This window comes from Onychostoma macrolepis, chromosome 10 (genome assembly GCF_012432095.1).
Source record: "Onychostoma macrolepis isolate SWU-2019 chromosome 10, ASM1243209v1, whole genome shotgun sequence".
NCBI classification, from domain to species: domain Eukaryota; kingdom Metazoa; phylum Chordata; class Actinopteri; order Cypriniformes; family Cyprinidae; genus Onychostoma; species Onychostoma macrolepis.
In genome coordinates this window covers 6,863,731-6,881,307 of record NC_081164.1, presented here as the reverse complement: position 1 = coordinate 6,881,307, position 17,577 = coordinate 6,863,731, and the positions used below count along the sequence as shown (strand labels likewise).

General features: G+C 36.0%; 1 protein-coding gene across 1 annotated transcript in view; it reads left to right on the top strand.

The window, feature by feature from the left end:
* Window positions 1-68: 68 nt before the first annotated feature.
* itga1 (integrin, alpha 1) overlaps window positions 69-17,577 on the top strand; it is a 48,471-nt gene continuing 30,962 nt past the window's right edge. The window contains exons 1-2 of the mRNA XM_058789703.1: window positions 69-325; window positions 15,664-15,784. Of these exons, the coding sequence (XP_058645686.1) occupies window positions 283-325; window positions 15,664-15,784 (164 nt within the window). The 5' untranslated portion in view covers window positions 69-282. The remainder of the gene's footprint in view (window positions 326-15,663; window positions 15,785-17,577) is intronic.

Here is a 17,577-nt window from a genome sequence, read left to right as displayed (position 1 = left end):
GTGAGTCCTCCCTCAAATGCCCAGCTAAACCCTCCCTCACTGTCACTCCTCATGCTTTCAAATACGCTTTGTAAAGTCAGTCAAGTTGTAGCTCAGGCAAAAGGTGTGAGATCTGTAGACTTGCACTGGGACATTGACTTTGCGGATGAAATTCCCTTAGCAAACTCTGAGAGTAACTGAATCGACTGTTTGCCTCCAGAGAGTCAGGCTGCTGGTCAGTTGAGCGTCTGCGCTTCCAAGGAAAGGAGCCTCGTATCCAGGCTCTGACAGCGAACCGGGAGGATGCTTTCTGGGATCGTTCATTTCGCACTAGCAGCGCTTTTGGGTACGTTTTTTATTTTATTTTATTATTGTGTCTTATTTAGTCTGTTTTATGATAATGAAGATGTCAAAATCCTGAGCGCGAAACTGTGCGCGTTGTTTATTCGGGGCATGCCACTCTATTTTCTAAAGACCATGCATGCATTATAATGTATTATTGATCAGGTGTGTTATATCCACTTTGACAGACTGCGGTCTGTTATTCTGAACACAAGTTATTGTTATTTATCTTCTCGTAGACGTAAAGAATATTACTTAAATGCATGTTTACGCGGCGTAGAACGATTTTTGCGCATCACATGCTTGCACAGTGTATATGTGCATATAAAATGTTACAACGCACTTTTAGTCTTACATTAAGAGCAACTGGCTATGTTTATCAGACATTTTTATTCCCTACTGCTTTCTCATATTATTATCTCCATTACACTGACATTCTGCATTCTGGTTCACTTTGTTATTTTTTGCTACATAAAAATGTGTATGCATGAAGACATAAAAATGACTTCTATGTAAAATGACTGAAAACATGTACTACTCTCACATGAGATAAAGACTCCAGTTACATAAGTCTCCTATTGAAGAAATCAAAAAAAAAATGCAGTTTTATTCTACATGGAGCTGGTCGTATCATCATGGCAGCTGGCATGTTAAGATCACACACTGTGCCATGCAATTGAAGAAGTTACTAATCATTGTAGTAACAAAAATATATATTTCTTAACTTTATATAGCACTTTCAGCCAGAGTGTTACACAAACTTTTTACATCCAAGCCAATAGGTGTCAGTATACAGTACAAAACCGTCAGTACTGTTGAAATTAATAACAAAAATAAAAACTTCCTATAATGACACCTCAGAATATAAATCAACATTTTGGCTGTTGTCCACGAAGCTGCATATTGGCAACTTTTAAAACACCTTTCATGTAAACATTTAATTAATGTTAGGCTATTAAATGGCAGTAGGAAGAACACTTTTCTATAAAGAATATGTTCCCTCCCTGTTAGTTTAACCAAATGAAGACAGCTCAGATCTCCTTGGGTGCAGTTTCTTTGGAATGCATGTGATGAAGGCTCGTGACCCGCGTTAAGGAATTGAGTTGTGGATGCAGCTGCAGTTAGAGGTTCACATTGACTCAAATTAGGTGCAGGATCATCACACTGTCACTTCATCCATGCACTTAAAGGAACAGTTTACCCAATAATGAATTGCTGTCAATTTACCACCCTCAGGCCATCCAAAATGTAGATGAGTTTGTTTTTTCATGGGAACAGATTTGAATTAATGTAGCGTTACATCACTTGCTCACCAATGGATCCTCTGCAGTGAATGGGTGCCGTCAGAATGAGAGTCCAAACAGCTGATAAAAACATCACAATATCCGTTCCAATTAAGAAACAAACTCATCTACATCTGGAAAGGTCTGAGGGTGAGTAAAACTGGTCTTCTAACTCTGGTCCAGTACCTACTGGCTAGCACACTTCAAAATAGTCTACTGGTTTATTAACAATTTCATGCATATATGGTACTGTGATAAGCATAATACTACACTGCCAAGTGAGTACGCTGATACTCTTTGCTGGTTTTATTTTAGATCCTGTCATTCACTTACTTTTTTTAGATGCTCTGAAATTACAGATCAGCACCCAAGTGGACATCATTGCCCCAAAGACCTAGATGTGGTTATTGTAGTGGCGATATTTAAGCCGTGTAAATTCCTAATGGAGATGAGTGTGCAGGTGTTTTTGGTTTGAGACATTCATCTGTTTTCAGTCAGCATGCATGTAATCTGCATATGGATGCGTGGGACATCAGACGCATACATATTCACATGAATTTCTAAGGCCTGTGTAACATGTTATAAAAAGCTCTGTTGTGTTTTTAGATTATTGAATAATTTCCTAGTTATTTCCTCAGATGTGCCGACTGTTAAATGCTGAGTCATTGAAGATTATGATTATAATTTTTATAAGATTGCTTGCAGTGGTGTTTTCTTGGATAAATACATAACATTGCACAAAACTTTTTTTTGTTTGTATTTTTAGAATTATTTTTGTATTATTATGTTAATAAATGGCACTGGCTAGCAAATGCCTTAAAGCTGCAGTCCGTAACTTTTGGCGCTATATGAACTGCGTCAGTGTTGTGGAAGAACATTGTAGCCAGAGCTACTTCTCTCTGTTTATGTCTTTGACAAATCACGCAGGTACTGGGCTACTCGCAGCGGTACCTACCCGAACCAGTCTAAATAGTCAGAATATAAACACTTATTATAGGTGTACCGTAGTGATTCAGGACAAGCCAAAAACACGGTTTGGAAAATGGATTTGGGGTGTACTCACTTATTATATAAATTTTGTACATTTTGAACACAAAAAAAGTTACGGACTGCAGCTTTAAATATTCCATACATTTTTTCTACCAAAATTTTGTAATATATTATTGTACTGTTTATGTTTTACTATTATAGTATTTTTTTTATGTTTAATAATATTGCTAATATTTTACCGTATTGTAGATTAATAGATTGCATACGTTAAAGTTCAGTCTGTGAATGTTGAGATTTTTTTCCATGAATAAACAGTGTGTCCGGTTTCTCTCCAGGCTTTGATAGGAATGCATTCCTTCTGTGTGTGCTTTATGTACAAAACGCCTGCACTGTCTGGGATAAATAATGAATTCATTGAATGCTTAACAGATTCATAACAGTAGAACGGTTTGTGCATGCTGTTGACTTTGAATTTAAAGGCATATTTCACCCCAAAATGAAAATGTCATCACTTACTCACTCCTCTTTTTTTTTTTTTTGCACTGTAGAACACAAACAAAAATATCTCAGTGTTTTTTGTACATATAATGGAAGTCAGTGGTGTTTTGGACCCCATTTACTTTCATTGTATGGGCAAAAACATTTCTCACAATATCTTCTAATGTGCTCCACAATTAAACAACGTGAAGGTGAGTAAATTACAACCGAATTTTGATGTTATGGTGAACTATTCCTTTAAGGTATTTTCAGTGCAGACTCATTAAACGTTTCACTTCATCAAGTGGGCATCTAATATGGCTGACTGCAGTTTCATTTCAGCCCTTTTCGTCTAATTTAATAAAGTGAACCAAAAATAGGGTCATTGGGAGATGAATGGTCAAGTGTAGAGCGAGACGGGCTTAAGTTAGCCATCTGCCACTCCTCTCTCGCTGGCATGAAGAAGATCTCAACAGTTATAAATCCAGAGCACTTACTGGCAAGGGCTTCAAATCTCCCAGAAGACCTTGCTTTGAACTGTCTTCTTCCATACTTGGAGACTTCAGATTGCCGAATGCATTCCATTACATGCAGACAAGCCCCAGTCCTTTCAAAGGAAATGCTCTGACTCATAATTATAGTAGAAGATGGTTGTAGACAGTGGTGTATATGCTTTATTTGTGCTGCTGCAGTATGTTTCCTTAGAGAAATAATCTCCAGACCTGGCAAATTTGTAGTTGATGGTACCCAGTGAGGAGTTCATGAGCAGGTTGATCATGGAAAATGTCATAGTGGCATCAACACGATTTGGCAAACCACTTACTTGTCTGAGAACTGGCACAGAATGGGCAATTCGGTTTAAATGATCATAATCATTAAACATAATTACCGCTTTGGTCAGCCTCCAATTTAAAGGGGTCATATGATGCGATTTCTTGTTTTCCTTTTCTTTAGTGTGATTATGTAGCGGTTTGTGCATGTATAAGATCTGCAGATTTACAAAGCTCAAAGTCTCTCATAAAAGGATTTATTCTATCTAAAAGAGAAAGCTGATACAGACCGGGCTAAAATGCCTCATTCAAACACGCCGCCCAAATGTGCACGCGAGGAAAGAAGGCGTGGATTTAGTAACCGCAGTAGTGTTGATGCAGCCATGTCAGGCTGTGTGTTTCTATGCAAAAGCACTTTATTTGGCCTTCCGAAAGTAGATGCAATTAGGAATCATAGGTTAAGATTATTTACAACAGAACAGCACAACCCAAATGGTTGAATTTGTGCAACGCATTTTATGGACGACTGTGTTGTGAACCTAGGAGAGAACAAGGCTGGCTGTGAAGAAAGGCTATTTCTAAAAAATAAAAAAGGGTGAATTCCGACTCTGCTATGACAATCTGGCACTTCTGAATCAGTGACTGTAAGTATGTTTTGTTATTAGTTTAAGTATTTGCTGTTGACTGTTCAAATGCAGAGTTATGCGCAGTGTAGAGTAACGCATTGTGTGTGTGTGTGTGAGAGAGAGAGAGAGAGACAGGGTCACATCACAGTGGAGTCAGCTGTCTTGTGTACTGCAAACACATGTGAGCATCATCACTGTGTCTGTCACGTGACTCTCTTACCCTCTCAGGCTTGAACTGATGGTAAAACTAAGGACAATAATAACTGTCTTTATATTTACTTTGAAAGCTGAACCTCGCGATTATAATAAGGGGCGTTACATTTCCGACGCGTGCTTGTGGTGTTCGGCCAATCACAATGCACTGTGCCAGTCGGCCAATCAGAGCAGACTGCGCTTGTTGGAAGGAGGGGCTTTGTAGAAAACGACACGTTTGAGAGAGTCTAGGCATAGAGGAACTACAATAATGTACAGTATTTGAAAAATAATGTGTTTTTTGAACATTAAAATAACACACAAAATAACGATCTTTAAAAAAGCATCATATAACCCCTTTAAACAACTACTCAACGAGCTACTGTGAAAACATTCACATAGAATATGATACCATGCGATCTGGAAGGTTTCTCATAAATTGAGGAAACCCGTTGCAAAATGTGATAAGGCTTGTTTTTTGCTATTATGACATGATCGCAGGAAGTATTCCGGGTTCCAGGGTATTTTAAACATTCTTGCTAGCTGGGAAAAACATCTCCCGTCATCTGCTTTGTGCCAGCGGCTGTCAAGTTCTGGAAAAGTACTGTTTGGGCGGGTGAACCGGAGACTGGCACATGCCTCACTGGCGCACCGTTCCTCCATCAGATATGCCAGTGACTGAAGTTTCCATCCCATCTGCGCATGCTTAGCTTCCTTAGGTTCAAAAACATCTTCAACTTTGATCCACAAGTGACTACTTAGGAAAATCGTGTCTTTTGTTTCCAGTCACTCAAAAAACTTATGCGCTCATAGAATGACATAAGGTTTAGTTTTCCAGTTTAGTTAAATGGATAGTTCGCTTAAAAATAAAAATAATTTACTATCCCTCCAAACCGGTATGACTTTCTTTTATGGAACACAAACGAAAATATGTTTTAAAGAAGAATGTTTTAACTGTTTTTGTCCATACAATGGACAGAAAACAACATTGGACCCCATTGACTTTCATTGAATGGACAAACAGTTTTGTTTTACAGAAGAAAGAAAGTCATAATAATTTGGAATGACATAACACCCTCAGTAAATGATGACAGTTGTGCACAAGACCTGAACTTTTGGTGTGAAAGTGCATCTGACTTTAAAGCTTGTCTTTGAAGTGGTTCAGTTTCCTATGGAGCAGTTTCTTGTAACAAACACTTGTGACCTTGTACACTTACTTAAAAAAAAAAAGCACAGGAAGTAACACTTCTGAGACCAGACGACTATCATTGTTCGCTTTAGTTCAGAGATCTGCTGATGCTTTTGCACATCTTTGTAAGAACTATAAAGGCAAACTACAGTAGAGCTAATTTTTCTGATCTGCTTTCTGCTTAGTGCAGATTCCATGCATTTCACAGGTTTTTCTCGACTGATTAGACTCGTTTTAATAAAATGTAGCACATTTCTTAAAACTATAACCACAAAATCAGAACTGTCAGGTACAAACCTCAAATGTTTATGGCAAAAATCAGTTCAAAACTTAGTTTTCTTTAACATAAATCAGACGTTGCCTTCAAAGACAGACTGATGGACTGAACACTCATTACACACTGTCAGATTTAATAAAAACAATATGACTATGGCCTCTTACAGTGAATGAGATTTCACAGAGCAGCTTCTAAACAATTTAAGCCTTGCAACATAATACTGCAGTAATCTACATAAATTATAGTGATTATCCTGGTAAATAGAAGACTACAAAAATTTAAACAATTCCTTAAAATACAGTTTGTTTTTTGTGCTTACAGTACTGGGTAAATTAACCATAATTTGAGGAAAAGTAGCTTTGGAACTGGGAAAACTGTTCATTTGGATATGCATTACCGTCACACACATTTATGTGATGAAAACTTTAAAAATGAGATAAAACAGTTTGTATGACAAATGTGTGATCGCATTTATTCTGAATCAACATCTTATCTCCTGTCTGGATCAGGAAAGAAGTTACTGTACTACATTGCTCTGCTTTCTGTCATACACCTTCCAGTTTACCACAGAAAATGTCAAATACAGTAGCAATGATCACATCTGACACAAATGTTTGGGTGTTACATACCAGTAAGGAGCCAAGCGGTTAGAGGGTAGGAGGTGAAAAGTAAGAGGGATTTGTGATGTCAGCCGAAAAAGAAAAACACTTCAGAAGCACTTGTTCTTGGTAAAGCAGCATTCCTCAAAATGAGGACCGTTGTAATGAAACATTATAGGGGAAACCCCTGATCTCCCATAAAATGTTCAACATAATGAGCCAGCCATTTAGAAGCAGCTAAAGAACATGACCCCAGGGGCATGACCCGCTGACCTCTCTCTCAAAGGCCGTAAACCTTCACAGCACAAAAATAATGAGAGAACAGATACTTTACAGGTACTATTTCATCTGTGTGTGTTTATGAGCGAGCTGGGACATTGTCAAATGCTATTTTGCATGCTTTGTTGTCACTAGGCCTTGCATGTGGATTGTGTTCTTATGCAAATGTAAACATTTGGTTTACTTTTATGTTTTAACATTTGCTGTTTCTGATGTGAATGTCACCAGCGTAGTATTACCTGACATAGTGTGTGGGGATTTTTTAGGGTTTCTTTCTACAGTTACATGGTTACACCAGTAGTCACTATAAGTAAGTCATTGAATCATTAATTTAACCAATTTGTTAAAAATACTTGTGTGTTTAGGAATTTAACATGTGGTTGCAGCACCAAATTTGCATACTATACGTACCATATAATAGGTGAAAAACAGTATGTTAAAGAATAATACTGTATGTTAGAATTCAAAGTATTCATAAAACAGTTGGTGAAAAGTACCTGTTTTGGATGACAGAACAAAAACAATATTAACTTCCTGTTTATTGAATTGATGTTTAAAAGACTGAATCTAACTACTTATTCCTCAGTTACTTATTGTTGTGTGCACTTCACCTTTAAATAACATGACGATGTTTTCAATTTGTATGTATACATTGTTTTTAATATAAAGACACGTTGCTAAAATAAAACTTACTTTATAAGGCTGTATTTAGTGGGAGGACTGTGCAAGAGAAAGCTAAACAAAGTTCGTCTTCATGAGCCTTTTTTATATGTCATGTGATTGAACTTCACAGGGTATTCGCAAGGAAAGGGCAAAAAAGCCCCAACTATGATTGCATTATCTTCACTTTAGCACAACAGCAAATAACATATCTCTACCAGACACAGAAAAACAAAACTTTCAGACTGTTAACAAGTTGATATGCTGCACGAAAACACAGAGCTCTTGATTTATCAGGCTTCTGAGGTCTCTGACATAGAAATGTCATATTTCTTGCCATATTAATGATTTTTGATACCTGTAGAACGATATCTAAAGTGAGATATGCATAGAAATGATATATTCTGATAGGCTTTAAAGCAAGGTCCATTTCTATAAAATACTGCAGCTTTTTTTCCATCTCACCATAATGTTTAGCTTGAACTTTGGCCTCTACAGAGACCTAATCCCCAAACTCACATGAATCAAGTACCAACGGGGATAACTAAGCAAGCATTGACTAAAACGGACACTCCAGCTGAGAGACATCAGTTAGTCCATGTACATGATGGAGGATTGTTTAATTTCAGCTGCATGTAAAACGGCAGTCCCAGGGAATGTTGGCATCCAGTGCTGCTCCAGGAAGTGAGCTGGATAATGTCTGCTGCAGAGAATCGAACTCCCCTCCAGCGGGACAGGCAGAACAGCCTAACTGTTTCCAGAGCCGCTCTAGCATGTGACATTCTGTGATTAGCCACGGGGATGTTTGGCTTTATTCTCATGCTGCAGATAGACAGCCTAACCTTTTCCTTTTGGGAGGAGGGCAGCACTATTTATTTTACCTAATTTGCAATAATTGCTAAAACATCTATTTTATGGCTAATTTTGCTGTCTTATTGGAGGTTACCACAGGATCTGAATGTCAGTGTCATGAATATGGGAAAAAATATACACAGTCAGAAACGTAGAATAATTAAGATTTTTGTTGTTTTTAAAAGAAATGTATACTCACCAAGACTGGATTTATTCAATAAAATAGTAATACTGTGAAATATTATTACAATTTAAAAGAACTGTTATATTTTATGAATATATTTTAAAATGTAATTTATTTCTGTGATGAAAAGCTGCATCATTACTCCAGTCTTCTGTGTCACTTGACCCCTCAGAAATCATTAAAATGTGGATAATACTGGTGCTCAATTCCTAATAATAATAACAACACAATTTGTTGTTGTTGTTTTACATTTTTCAGGATTTTCTGATGAATAGAAAATTTAAGAAATTGCATTTGTTTTTCTTTTGTAACATTATAAATGTCTGACTGGGTTAATGGCTGTTCAAAAATCAGCTTTCTCATCACAGTAATAAATGGCATTTTAAAATATATTCAAATAGAATACAGTTCTTTTAAACTGTAATAATATTTCACAATATTAATGTTTTTACTGTACTTTTCATCAAATAAATGCAGCCTTGGTGAGGCTTCTTTCAAAAACATAAAAATTTTAATTATTAAATTAAAGTTTTGACTGGTAATGTATATTTTTGTTCTGACCAAAATATATGCAAAATATATTGTGTCAGTGGAAATATAATTCATTTAAACCTTCAAATGCCAAAATGAGGCAAAAAAAAAAATACATTTCCAAACTTAAAATACATATATTTTGTACGATATATGTATCTAATTAATCATGAAAACATAATTGTTTATGCAAATATATTGTTAAAATTCAAAATTGATATGACATATTTAAATATATTAAAAAATATATCAGAAAACATGCTTTTGTCATATGGGTTATCATGACGTTAATAGTTCAAGCTCGATTGTTTCCTTACTGTATTGGAAAGTTATACTCTGGCTATTATTTTTTAGGTTGAGATGCAGGATGTGACCTGCTTTGCCCTGCGCCATGTATTTTTAGTCTCGAAACATTTGTGTGTGCTTGAGCAAGCTTGGGTTGCTGGCCCATCTGTGCACCGTGTGGCCGCACACTTACGAAACTGTGTGGGAACGGCCGTTTTCAGGAGTGTCTGGGTGTGTTTGCGTGTGAGTGTTTGTAGAAGGTGGGCGTTTGACAGAACATGATCGGGGTCTCTCCCCTGCTAGTGCGGAGGAAGCTGGAATGAAAGCTTCTGGAATCAGCAGGGAGCATTATGTCATTCTGTGGGTGGACTTTTTCATGGCCAATAAAACGCTGGTCCTCCAGAGGACACATCTGAAGGCAGCATATTCAGGAACGGGATATTGGGGTTGTGTGGTGAATCCACTAAAGAGAGCTGCCACTTTTGCAAGAAGCATTTCAGTGCAAAAAATGTTGCTTTTACTAATGACATGCAATACAACAATGTGCCGAAATAAAATGAATTTAAAGTCATTCTTTTCCAAGCAAACACACCTCCTTCTATGTGCGAATTGCATTCACTGCTATATTTCTGGGCATTGTTGCATATGAATAGAGTAGGGCCTCAACTTTATTTTCTTTTCATTGAGTAACTGAGTAAAAAAAGGCAAATTTTATCTACTGTTTATCCACATTTCATGTTATTGTGGAATCCTCCAAATTGTGTGCAAATTGAAGGGTCTGAAAACAAAGATAGCAAATGTATTTGTGCTGCTGTGCTTTACAATATAGGGGGAAAAATGATGTTATAGTAATGTCTTAATGTCTTTTGTTTATACAGTGAATGTAATTGTTAATTATAATTTTTCCCTGAACTTTTTTTTTTTTTTTTTTTTTTGCCCAGATGTAAGATTTTAAATTAATATCTAATAATTTAATGGCACATTCAAATGTTCATAGGTTCACAGGTTCTCTAATGTTGTTTAATGGTCACATGATATGTAAGTAAACAGATAAAATATTTATTCTTTTTTAGACTTATTTAGACTGCATGTCTATAGGGCTTATTAATATTGTTGTTGTTGTTTTTGTTGTTGCTTTAACTGTAATGATAAAAATGAAGATATGAATATTTGATCATTATAGATTTTATTTTACACAGCAAGTTACAATACTAGTATTTATGTCTTAAATTCTAAACTTTCAAACATTTAAATATTTAAACTTTTTTTTTTTTTTCTTTCATAGAATACTGGTGAAATTGTCATGTATTGTTTGTCGATTTCTGTTCGGTGTTAATTTTGCTCTTTTATATCAATTTTCTCTTTTCCTGTGTTTAGTTTAAACATGTTTAAACACGTAGCATAACAGACCACTGTAAAAAGTGAAAGTTGACTTAACTTAAAAAAATTGAGGAAACCCGTTGCCTTAAAATTATTAAGTACATAATAATAAAAAAAAAAAAGTTAAGTGAACTTGACAATTCAATTAACTTATTTTTTTAATTATCATTTACTTAAAAATTTTAAGGCAACGGGTTTCCTCAATTTTTTAAAGTTAAGTCAACTTATCACTTTTTACAGTGATATACTGCGATGTTTAAGTGCTCTTTTAATAACCCAAGGAAGTGCTTCCTACACTGTGTGCGTGTCAGTACGTGAATGGAGTCAGATACATCAGTCCCTTTGGCCAGGAAATAAAGAACGCGACAAGGAGAGTGTGTGCAACAGGACACATTTACTTGATTATCTTGAGATCTGCTTTGTCATGAAAGAGCATGTGTGAACCAGACAAGGCCTCGACCCAGGCCTCGTTTCTCTTAATCACGTAGATCTCTCGCTGCCAAATGGGCTGATTTAAAAGTCGGTGTTGGATGACTAAATCTTACAGCTTAATGCAATTAATCAGATTTTGGCACTGTCAAGTGGCACATGATCAAACCTGAAGGGGAAAGACAGCATCATTTAACAGGCTTTGACCTTGTCTGCAATGTGAGCATGGAGCTCGTCACTTTAAAGATCCAAACCGCGTTCTTCATTTCTTCTTACATCTCCATGGATACCAAGACTTTGCATCACAAACAATCGGGCGTGATGATAACATTTTGATGATGTCAAGTCATCTAGCTATGTAAGTTTTGTTTTTTGGAACTTTGCAACACTAAGAAAACTCGAAGCTGCTGAGTTCTTTAGTATTGTCTTTATGTGGTTTTTGAAAATTGGATGGAGAATGTTCTGCTTTGTGTAGGTTTTTTTTTTTTTTTTGCACACTTAACCCCCTGCATGATGCGTAACGGATGTCCTGTCTAATATGAACGAATGTGCATTATATTTATTTTTGGAACATTTAGCAGATGCTCAGCTGTGACTTGCAGGAAGTGCACTGCACACATGTGAGACTACCAGGTCAAGATAAATAAAAAACATTTTCTGAAGAAAGATATTGACCATTTTCCCTCATTTTCCCATGTTTTTATAATCTAGAGCCTAAACAGAATCATACATTATCTGAGTTGCTTTCTGCATTGAATATGGTGGAATAAAAAAGACTGTGTGTCACAAAATAATAGCAAGAAATGTGTTTGAGTTGTCTTCACAGGCTGCATGCAAAAGCAACATACAACCGATTCACAAACAAATGACTCTTCTTAGTAAATCAGAAACAGAGTGATCGGTATAGTTTGATTCACAACAAATGACCCTTATGAGTCAGTTCTTTTTAGTGAATCAAAAACGTACATCGTGACCAGTGCAAATGTTCTTGTAATAAGCAGTCAGCACACTCTCATGGAAATCTGTAACTACTTTATTTACTTATTTTGGCAAATTGGTGGTGAATTCATTTTGTATGAATTTGTACAATCTCATTTGTATTTTTGTATGGCCTGCTTATAGACTCCACTGGGGGTTAGGTTTAGTGGTGGACCTTCTTGTTTCCTTTTTTTTTCTAAAAATCATACATTTTTGTATGAATCAAATCATAAAATAGTTGAATTGTTTTCATGGTATTGTAAATAGTTACCAGTTTAAATCAGTCTGAAAAACTGCCCTATATAAAAGTTTACTAAAATAACAATTAAAACCATTAAACATTGTTAAAATATAAATAATATAATATATGAATAAAAACGTTTTTATTTCAGCTAGTTGCTTTTCTCATTTATTTATTTGTTTTTTAACTTTTAACTTGACGTACTAAAATAACTAAAGCTAAAACCGAAATAAAAATGAATAAAAACTATATAGACATAAAAAGCTAGAACTAAAAATAACAATAACACAACAAAATTACTACAACTTCAGAGAAAATTTAAAATGAAATTGAAAAATAAAAAACTATATTAAACTATATTAAAAATATAAAACATATTAATAAAAACATAAAAATTACAGTATTTCAGTACTATTAAACACTGCATTTGCAGAATTAGTAAATTAAATATGCAAAAATTAATTGGAATTGATATTCTGCAAGTTAGGAGTTAATTTATATATCAAACTAATAATTACATATTCAGATTTGCTTCTATATATTCATAATTTACAATTATACATTAAGATTTTTATCTTTATATTCAGATTTATAAAAATGTATTCTAATTCACTTCTATATTCAATTTACATTTATATAGTCAGATTTTATGATTTTTTTCCTGTTTGGTACATCATAGTTTTTATGTTCAGCTGATATTTATTTAATAATCCATTTGTGGTTCAGAGGGATTCTGCTGTTCTTTAAGAGTAAGAAACCCCTGAACACCTGAATCTTGACTATAAACTGTGTTTTTGGAGTGCTGTGATCCATGTGTCTGGGCATCTTCCCCATCTGTGATCAATGCAAAGGGCCTCTTTGGCTGGTGGCCATCTTGAAGCACCTAATTGCATTTGTATTTTCTCTGACATACTGCAGAGGCTTGAAATCAATCACGTCTATTGAGGGAATGGATGATACATTCCCATTCACCATTAGCATGAATCCAGCAAAAATGATTGAACTCCAATGTAAGAGTGTTTTTAAGGCCTCTCTTTCCATGTATTCCCAAGGTTATGTGTGTGTGTCGCTGTGTGTATAATTTGTGGTATGTTTGCACTAGCTCAGAGTGCGTCCTGCATTAAACCTCAGCAGGAAGTCTTGCCTTTTCCTCTCGTTATACATTACAAACACCCTCTTCATTAAGAGAGGAGTCCGTTCTCCTGGTCTAGAGGATGGTGTGTGTCTGTGAGGAGATAGACGTAGTCGAGGAGGAAGCCAGCTGTTCGGTTGCCTTTGGCCCTCTACGTCTTTGTTTACAGAGTCAGTAGATTGCAGAGGAAATTCATTCTGTTTATCTAACTTGCAAATCCGACCCAAAACAGAACAGCTGCCCCTCAGGACGGGAACGGGTTGGCACATCTCTTCTTCGTCTGTCTTCTTTATCTACAGTATGTCATTTTCTTCTGCCTCTTTGTCTTAATTTTGTGGCTCTTCTTGCTTTTCCAAAACATGCTTGTTGGACATTTGTTATTTAGCTGACTTTCAGTTTCTCAAATATTCTTCACCTTCTTCACTGTTTTTCTTCAGCTCCTCCTTTGAAGTTTTTTGCAGCATTTTTCAGCTTCAATTGCTCCTTTTCAGCTTCTTCTGCAGCTTCATTTTCATCAGCTTCTTCTTTGCCTTAACTAAGCCTCTTCTTAGTCTTTTTCATGTTCTTCTTCTTCAGCTTCTTATTTATCTTCTTCATCATTATATATCATGTTCCTCAGATTCTTTCTGGCCTCACTGAGCTTCTGGGCCTTATTTTATCTGCTTTTCAGCCTCTTCTGTATCATAATTTTCTTGAACTTCACTTATAGCTTCTTCTTAGCCTCAACTTCATCTTTAGATTCTCTTTAGTCTACAGCTTCATTGTTTTCATCGGCTTTGTGTTGGTCTTCACCTTCGTATTTTGAATGTCTTCATGTTCAGCTTCTTGTTCTTTCTCTTATTACAAAGCACATTGCTTCCGTCTAGATTGCAGAGGAAATTCACTCTGCTTATCTAACTCGCAAATCTCACTCAAAACAAAGCAGCAGTTCCTCCGGCCAAGAAAAGGCCCACTGGTCGTCACATCCCTAATGAACATGCTTCTTCTTCTTCTGCGCTTCTTCGTCTTTTCATCTTCTTTTAATTCTGCTTGTTTTTCCAAAACACATTGGTTATGTCTTGCCTGTCATAGTGGTGAGTGTATGAATGGCCTTTGGTCTGGTCTTTCAGATGGTCACTCGTCATGCATATCGTCCTCAGAAGTTAAGACTCCATGGAAAGCGGGTTTGGAGGCTTGGCTGGAAATCTTAATTACCGTTGAGTGGACATTCATACAAGGCGTGTATACGAACATACACTGCCTCTCTGTTTCCTCATTGAGTCATGACTACACTTTCTACATTCATTATCTCAGAACATGACTGTTATCGACAACAGACATAAGACAGCTTCATGTTCTCACCCAGATCCAGCCATCCACTCAACACCACAGTGATTTGTTAATCTTCACAATTCCCTTCCAAATCCTGGAATTGAATAAATCATGACTGGAATTCCGTTGCACACAACATGTGAAAAGACTCTCTGTGGCCTCTGCACAATGAAGCATTTAAACACTATATTTAGTTCTCCTTTTATATACAGTACTAAAAGTCAGACTCTGGTGGTCTTCATGAAGAGGACATTGTCCAAGAGGTCAGGACGGCTACTCCGCATTGCTCTGTGAAATTCCTCTGCCTACTATGCTTGTATTGCTCCCCGTAGGATTCACATGTTTCATTCCCACACAACTGGGCATGAACAACTGGGACTATTTGTCTCTCTCTCTCAAAACAAAAAAGGGAAATGAAAAGTCTGTGTGTTTATTTACTTACGTATATTAATATTCATTACAAATATTTAACAGTTAATAAACAGCTGAGTAATTGCATTAACTTGTAGGCTAGTGTTCCATTCATGCTAGTAAATACTAGCATTTATATTATCTGCTCATTGGAAACGTTTCTTTTATTGGACAAAGTGACCCTTGGTCTTATTTATAAGATAAAGTGAGATGCATATTGTATGTGATGCTTATGTTGACTTAATTTATTGTATGTTTCTTGATAGCTCTGCTGCCATGGCTGTCATGTTTCAATGTTGACGAGAAGAACCAGATGTCATTCAGTGGACCAGTGGAGGACATGTTCGGATACACTGTCCAACAATTTGAGAACAGTGAGGGAAAGTGGTAAGTTTTTATATTATATCTATAAATGCTTAGGGGCCAGTTTTACTAAACAGGGCAAATTAGTGAGAGAACGCAATTCCAAAACAGCGCCGATGGGTGTGAACATTTCTGCGGGTGATTTACAGACAATGCGCAAATTAAAGAACACAGACATTTAGGACATGCTTTTTGGGCATTAAATAATGGCACAAATACCAGTAATTTGACAAGCACAAACCTTAGTAAAACACGTTGTATGATTCATTTTAATACTCTCCTCCCATAAATTTTGAGTCTGAAAGAGAAACTCCAACAAATGCATATTCAGTGAGGTCAGGTGCAAAAATAACTGTGTCTACACCTTTTCAGTGCTGATTCTTCACTGCGCGCCTTTAGTAAATACATTTAGTAGTACAATTTTAACGGCAAAAGTTGTTAGTAAAACTGGCCCTAGATGTGCTATTTATTTTAGTATTTACTGTATATTATTAGAACCTTTAGATTTGAAAGTTTCAAAATCTCAACTTGATGTATGTGATTAGAATGTTCGGCATTCAAAATCGATCCGACATTGATAATGTCACTGAAATATTTGAATACTGAATTCTGATTGGTCATTGCTTTTTTGCCTCTATTTACCATTTTGTACAACCAAAACAATTCACATGCTTGAGTGTCATGACGATGGCAAGCAATTTTGATGCACTAATTTACTACATAATAATAAACAATATCACTCAGAACCATCCCATAATAATGCCAGGAATTGTCATTGTAAACCTATGAGCACCACTGATGTAGTCTGCTTTTGTAATGGCTCATTTTTTTCCAATAAAGTCATCAAGCTAATGTACTAAGGCCTGCTAACTCCATTACGAATATAAATAAATGGAAAGGATTCCCTACTGTACGAAACAGTTCCCCTCAGCGAAACCTCAGTGAATTCAGACATCTGTAGTCTCTTAAAAATAGGTCCAGCAGCACGTTTTAGCACTCCTTGTAATGGTTAACCCTCTACTTCCAGAGAAACACCTCAGCTGCTGTGAAACCCCCAAGACAGCTTTACATAAGCCTCTCACAGGTGGCCTTGACTGACTAGTGAACCTTGCCAATGACCTGTTCAGGGTAGTTAGATGATTTGACAGACGTGATCGGGATGGATTTTAAAAAGTACATTAGGGTTTTTGAGGATCACAATAACAGCGAAGCAGCAAAAATTGTTTAATGGAAAGCTTAAAAAAACAAAAAAACATTCATACAGTACTTTCTTTGAAGAACCAAGGAAATCACATTTCTACAAGAAGTTACTGTTATTTTATTAACATTCTGTTTAAGTTGGCTTTAGATTTTAAGTATTTTCATTAACTAAAAATTAGACGACGAGACTTAAATTGATTTCTCAGACCTCAGTGATTGAATTTCTTCCCCTTTTTTTGTTAAAAAAATATATTTTGCAGAATATAGTTGCCGCTCTTTTCCATACAATGAATGTGAATAGAGGCGGAAGGTGTTGAGCATCAGAAATGACATAAAGCATCATAAAATGATCCATGAAGTGGTTTAAGACATCAGTGACTTTGTCTAAATTGCACAATGTTTCTTGAATGTCTTGTAGCCGCATTTATTGATGTGTCCTTCATGCATCATATTTCAATGTATTTGACCACAAATGAGCCCCCATTCACTTTCATTGTATGGAAAAGAGCAGCCAGGACCTTACAAGGCAAACAAGGTTTGAAATGACATTCAAATTAGTTTATTAAAATGTTTGTATTTTTTGTGAATTATCAGTCAGTCAAGGCTAAAATATATTG